This window comes from Poecilia reticulata, linkage group LG7 (genome assembly GCF_000633615.1).
Source record: "Poecilia reticulata strain Guanapo linkage group LG7, Guppy_female_1.0+MT, whole genome shotgun sequence".
Classification (NCBI taxonomy): domain Eukaryota; kingdom Metazoa; phylum Chordata; class Actinopteri; order Cyprinodontiformes; family Poeciliidae; genus Poecilia; species Poecilia reticulata.
Window position 1 is genome coordinate 2,067,012 of NC_024337.1, and position 6,103 is coordinate 2,073,114.

At 39.6% G+C, this 6,103-nt stretch overlaps 1 protein-coding gene across 4 annotated transcripts in view; it reads left to right on the forward strand.

Moving 5' to 3' along the window:
- tns2a (tensin 2a) overlaps nt 1-6,097 on the forward strand; it is a 72,776-nt gene extending 66,679 nt beyond the window's left edge. For 3 of the 4 annotated variants that reach the window (XM_008412772.2, XM_017305809.1, XM_008412774.2), the window contains exons 21-28: nt 78-206; nt 333-428; nt 663-740; nt 880-957; nt 2,699-2,867; nt 2,950-3,018; nt 3,295-3,324; nt 4,031-6,097. In XM_008412772.2, coding sequence (XP_008410994.1) covers nt 78-206; nt 333-428; nt 663-740; nt 880-957; nt 2,699-2,867; nt 2,950-3,018; nt 3,295-3,324; nt 4,031-4,169 — 788 coding nt within the window. In that variant the 3' untranslated portion in view covers nt 4,170-6,097. The remainder of the gene's footprint in view (nt 1-77; nt 207-332; nt 429-662; nt 741-879; nt 958-2,698; nt 2,868-2,949; nt 3,019-3,294; nt 3,325-4,030) is intronic. The other variant, XM_008412773.1, reaches the window with a different exon arrangement.
- The last annotated feature ends 6 nt before the right edge of the window (nt 6,098-6,103 follow it).

Below are 6,103 nucleotides of genomic sequence, written 5' to 3' on the forward strand. Positions count from 1 at the left end.
CACCATTGTAGTTTGAAAGAATCAAAGCTTTTGAAACAAAGGATCAGTTTGAAACATTTAGTTGTGTTTGGCTGTAGCCATCGCTGCTCTGAAGGAGAGAGAGCCAGGAACTTTCCTGGTCAGGGACAGCAACTCCTTCCAGGGAGCCTATGGCCTGGCTCTGAAGGTGGCCACGCCTCCGCCCAATGCAAGCCTCAGCAGCAAAGGTACGAAGGACTCTCTTTATCTCTCCATTTTCCATAATTTATCCTCATAAATCCACCTTGCCTTGCTGAGATTTCTAAAATGAGGAGAATATGACATTTTTGACAGTAATAACCTGTTTTTCACAGCAAGCGACCCCCTGGAGCAGCTGGTGAGACACTTTCTGATAGAAACAGGCCCTCGGGGAGTGAAGATCAAAGGGTGTCAGAATGAGCCACACTTTGGTAGGTTTTTCCCTCCACTTTCAGCCAAAATTCATGTTAATGATTCAAGGAGAACATGTTTGGTGCATGGGGCCTCATTAGTTTTATTACACCTGGCATTAAGCTCACTAGCTGAGGAGGCTGTGTGAAAAGATCTGGAATGAATATTTTCCTTTGCTCTATGCTTTAAATTAACGTGATTGTTTTGAACACTGTTTCTTAAAAATGTATTTTTCTGTCATATTTTATCAACAGGGAGCCTCTCTGCACTAGTCTATCAGCATTCTATCACACCCATTTCTCTGCCCTGCGCTCTTAAAATCCCAGAGAAAGGTTGGTCCAACCCTGTGCTTTAATATTTACAGAGTGCAAGGGATAATATTTTTTGTCAGATTCTTCATGTTGAACATGTTTGCTCATTTCCTGAAGTATTTTCTCTTAGTGTACATGATGTTTCCTTCCATGCTCTCAGATCTTGTAGGAGAAGTGCAGGAGGTTCAACCAGTCACCAACATCAGCACAGCAGCAGACCTGCTGAAACAAGGAGCAGGTGAGTTCTTCATCCTGCCGTCAGCATGGCGGTGGAGAGAGAAACCCTGGGCATTGTATTATTACCAAAACATCAGTGAAAAACTGGCTGTATCTGTGCAGAATCTGTGCTACAGCCAGTTAAATTTCTCATGGAAGTAATTAGGTATTCATTGTGCATCTAGTTTGCTTACCAGAAATGACATTACCAAATCAAAAGATGGCAGTATTACTGCAGTAATTCACTGTTTTACCATGTTCAACTTCATGCTACAAATCTGAGGTCTTAAAAGTGTGAGGACCTTTTCAGAAGATGTTCAGTGAATAAATGAAGGATTAAATCCAGTGAAAATATTATTGTGTTATTTAGAGGTCAAAATTAGATCAAGAGGATTTGTAAAGAAATACCTTGATTTGTCATTATGGATAAGTGAAATATCTAAATCTGGTCTAAATGTTATTTTTAAGTTGTTTCAAACTGAATTTACCATTATAAGGATCTTATGAACAAAAAATATGCCGGGCTGTTTTTCACATTATTTTGCAACCATCAACTTCAATGTTTTATTAGGTTTTTTATGTGACAGACCACTGCAAAGTAGTGCCTAATAGCAAGGTGAAAGGAAAAAGATCCGTGTTTATAAAATATTTTCACAAATAAATATAGAATCTGACATTGGATGGAGAGTCTGTGCTTTTGTTCACACAGCAGGTCTTGATGCTGAATTCAGATTTTTTCCTGCGGGGTCGTTCATGCTTGTAATTAAATGCGACTGCAATCAAACTTCTGTGTGAATGGTTTATGACCCAGAGTGCTCCGTATGCACAGAAGAAAAGTGTAGATTTCCATATAGAAGGTCATTGTTTACAGAAGTAATAACGGACGAAGCCGCTTATGGATCGATTTTAAAGTTTATTCAACAATTGGAGCTGGTAGTATCGTCACAAAATCAGAAAATGAAGGAAGCCAATAGAAAGAAAGCACCACTAATAGCAGTGACCTTTGGTGGAACATTGACTGCAACTTCTGTAGAGAAGTCTGTTTGGATGTGTTGTCAGAACCAAGAGTAATGGGACTGTAATGTTATGCTCTTCACTGAGAGACATCTTTCATAATTAAAAATTTCAGCCATTGTTTAAGTCTGAGTTTACTGCAGATGGCTTCTTCAGGTACACAATTATGACACGTCTCACATCAGTGACATAAAAATCATATAAAATGCAATATGACTGTTCAAACTGCAGACACGTTGGAAGCAGTCAGATACCACAACATATGGAAATGCCACAGACTGGATTTTTTTGGAGGGGTGAAAAGATCAGAAATGGGTCGTTTAGACATTTGCCTGCTGTGAGAACATAGTGTAAATGTTCAAATATTTCCACAGCAAAACAAGCATTCGTATTTATGTCTCAGATTATGCCTTGGATTAATCTAAGACACGAGTCAATCTACATTACAGCTGTTGCTCTGGTTAGAAGGTCAGAGATGTTGTCCTGCTGGAAGAGTCTCAAGTCTTTGACGTTCGCTCATTTGCCCAACTTACCAGCTTCCCCGTACTTGCTAACACGAATGACAAAAAAGAAAAAATACTGTATTTATAAAACGTCCAAAGAATATAACTACTTTTGTATCCATACAATGACTTCTGCATGTCACTGCGTGGATCTATGCCAATTTGTCTGTTTTTATGAACCACATCCCAGCAGAAGTTTGACGGATGCAGTGGGAAGATGTTTTATGAGTTCTTTGTCTTCCACAGCCTGCAATGTTCTCTACCTGAACTCTGTGGAAACCGAGTCGCTGACCGGCCCCCAAGCGATCGCCAAAGCAACGGACGCCACACTGGGTCGGAACCCTCGGCCGTCTGCCACCGTGGTCCAGTTCAAGGTGACATCGCAGGGCATCACACTGACCGACAGCCAGCGGAGGTAAAGGCTGCCAACTCCCACTGAAAAAATATCTTGAATAAATTTCCCGCTTTCAACGTTTGCATTTTTTTTCCTTCCCCAGAGTTTTCTTCAGGAGACATTACCCTGTTAACAGTGTCACCTTCAGCAGCGTTGATCCAAAGGACAGGAGGTGGGAAATTCAAACAGAAAGAGAGTTAGAGCGAGGGCTGGTGTTTACATTTCTAACCTGACAGGAAATCTGTAGCTTTCCTGTTTTATGTGGCGTTGTTTTAATGCATGGAGGTCTGTTTTTTGTCTCTTTGGCCTGTTAGCATGAACATATGGTTGATTTGTTTTTAATAGGCATGCTGGCTGCAGCAACTGCATCAGTTTGTTGAGCAGCTCTGCCTGTGTTTCAGTGCATGTCTGAGTCCACTTTCTGTCTCTGTCTCTCTCTGGACTCCAGGTGGACTAACTCTGACAACGCAATGGTTCAGTAAGTGCTCTGCTGTCAGTCTGTAGGAGCTCTGAGGAAGTAGATTTGGGGGCTGAGAAACGAGTGCTATTACAGCCTCTGCATGGCATCAGACAGCATGGAAACCTGGGAGGGAAGAAATCTGTCAGCGGACCAGATTTAATTATGGAATCAAGTCTTATGTGACCCATTAGCTGCAATTCCATTACAAATATTCAAAAAATTTTGTCAATATTCCACTAATATCGAAAAAAAGGGGAAAAAAGCAAATACCATGTTTCCATTAACTATGAAACAATTAAAAATCTTAACAATCACAAGTGAATAATTTTGTTCATGCGACAAGTCATTAAAAAATAATCTGTGCCATCATATTCCCCCAACTTCCTGTCATCTGCTTCTTTGTGGTTTGCTCCAGTGGGAACATCCAGTGACTCGTGATGTGAAGACTGTTTCAATGCAATTTTGCTAAAGAAAACAAATTCTACAACACAAACCATCTCATTCTAGTGCCAAAACATTTTTTAGAAATTGGGCTCAGATTAGTGTCCATTAAGCAAATTTGTGCAGTTATGTTGTCAATGGAAATGTGGCTAGTTTTACATAGAGCTGACTGTGTTTTAATTAACAGCAGGTCCTTAAGCTCCCCCTACTCACTAGACAAAATATTTGCCTCTTCAAAATTAAATAATCCCCCCCCCCACTTCCTGTTTCGTTTCCCCTGCAGGGTGTTTGGTTTTGTTGCCAGGAAACCAGGCAGCACAGCGGAGAACGTGTGCCACCTTTTCGCGGAGCTGGACCCCGAGCAGCCCGCTTCTGCCATAGTCAACTTCATCAACAAGGTCATGCTAGCACAGCGCAGATGAAGAAACCCAGAGTCCGTCAATCAAACCGGCAGACCGTTCAGTATTTGTTCGTTTTTTCCTATCACAACTCCTCCTGGAATGAGGAGGCTTCTTGACAGAGCGGAGCCAGCGTTCATCAGGGGCTGTTACCAAGAGGCAAGATGGAGGATTAAATGACCTACTCTAGATATAGTTGGCATTTTGAATCGAAATCTGATCATCTCCGTCAGTGTGGATCTACTGAAGATGGAATGGCCTGTGATGTGCCAACTATTGGCTGGAGGAAAAAAAAGTTTATTTTAACTATAAATCAGATATCTTGTCTATTTTTCTTTTTAAAATGTTTCTATTGCATCAGCTGAAACTATTTTTCAGGTAAAAGTTTTATTACCCAATGTCTGTTCTTTCCCCTTGATTCAATAACGCCACTGTGCTCCTCTGATTTTATTGTCAGTAAATAAAAACGATTTGTTAAATGTAACTATGGTAACAGGATTGTCCTGATCAGGATTTTTCAGTCCCCCAATGCGAATGTCAATAAAAACTCCCTACCCGATATGTGATTAAAAATCAACGTCATGCATCTGATGTGAGATAATATTACACATGTATTAGTGCTATCATTAAGCCTGCAGCTAACAATTATTTTAGTAAGGGATTATTTTATCAATTACTCCAACGATTAATCAGTTAATCTGACACAGGTTACAGATTTTGTATTTAACTACTTAAGCCTTTTTATACGTTACAGATATATTGAAAGATGCAAATAAATATTGCAATTAATTTCTTTAAAAAAGAAAACATTTTATGGCCTAAAAATGCTTAATATAGCATTAATTTTGTGAATTTGACAGACAAAATTGTTTTTTGCAGTTTAGTACAGTTTTGGTTTAATCACTGCTCTGAATGTATAATCCTTTAAACAATCAATTAGTTAATTACTTCAATAAGGATTCATCGCAATTAATCTGAATAATCATTTCAGCCCAAGTTGTGATTGTGTTCACTATCATTCCAAATTCTGCTGACTAATCGGTTTTTATAGACGGGGATGGATATTCTTCTCCAGGTCAGCCTCAATGTACAGCCCCAATTCATTTATTGAACTTAATATCATTTCTGTGTAATGTGTTAACATTACCCAATCTGTCCTGATAAAACATAAACTGTGGGATAACATCATATTACTTGTGAAGCCGTCACTAATCGATGGTGAAGTACTTTTATGTTTTATCTGACTGATGAACTAATCTTGCCTTTTGATAAACACCCCTGATTAAATGACAACGCGATGTGCCATACAGTTGCCTTCAACACAGACAGAAATGAACAAACAGCTCTTGTGAGGTTTGAACATTTGAAACATGGCTGCCTTAAATGACAGCAGATTTGTATATTTTGTACCAGTCTAAAAAAAATATTCTTATTTTTATGTTTAAGAGTAACCAAAGTGATGTAATTAACTTCCTGTATGTAGAGACATTAAGTATTCTAATGTACGTAAAGCACATCCACATCGGCACCTTTCACCTGCATTTACCACATTTATAATCAGAACCGACAATCATGTTTGGGTTAAACTCACATTTGTCCGTTCACTCAGAGCGAGCCAGGGGAGGCAAACCCGAACGTGAGTTTTTTTGATCTTGCGATGAGAGTTGTGCGCGTGCTGAAGGTGAACGTGGGGTGAGATGGTTAAACTCGTCCAGTAAAGGTTTAGCCATGTCTGGTTTTTCCCAAAGTAATGCATGTGAATCAGGGCTGAAGCTAAACTGTAAAACGGACTCTTCTACAGGGCGGCATGGTGGGAAAATGTTTGCAGCTATTGTTTGAACAAAATGAAAACATAAATGACACCAATGTTAGAGTTTTTAAAAACGCACACACACACACACACACACGCACACACACACACACACACACACACACACACACACACACACACACACACA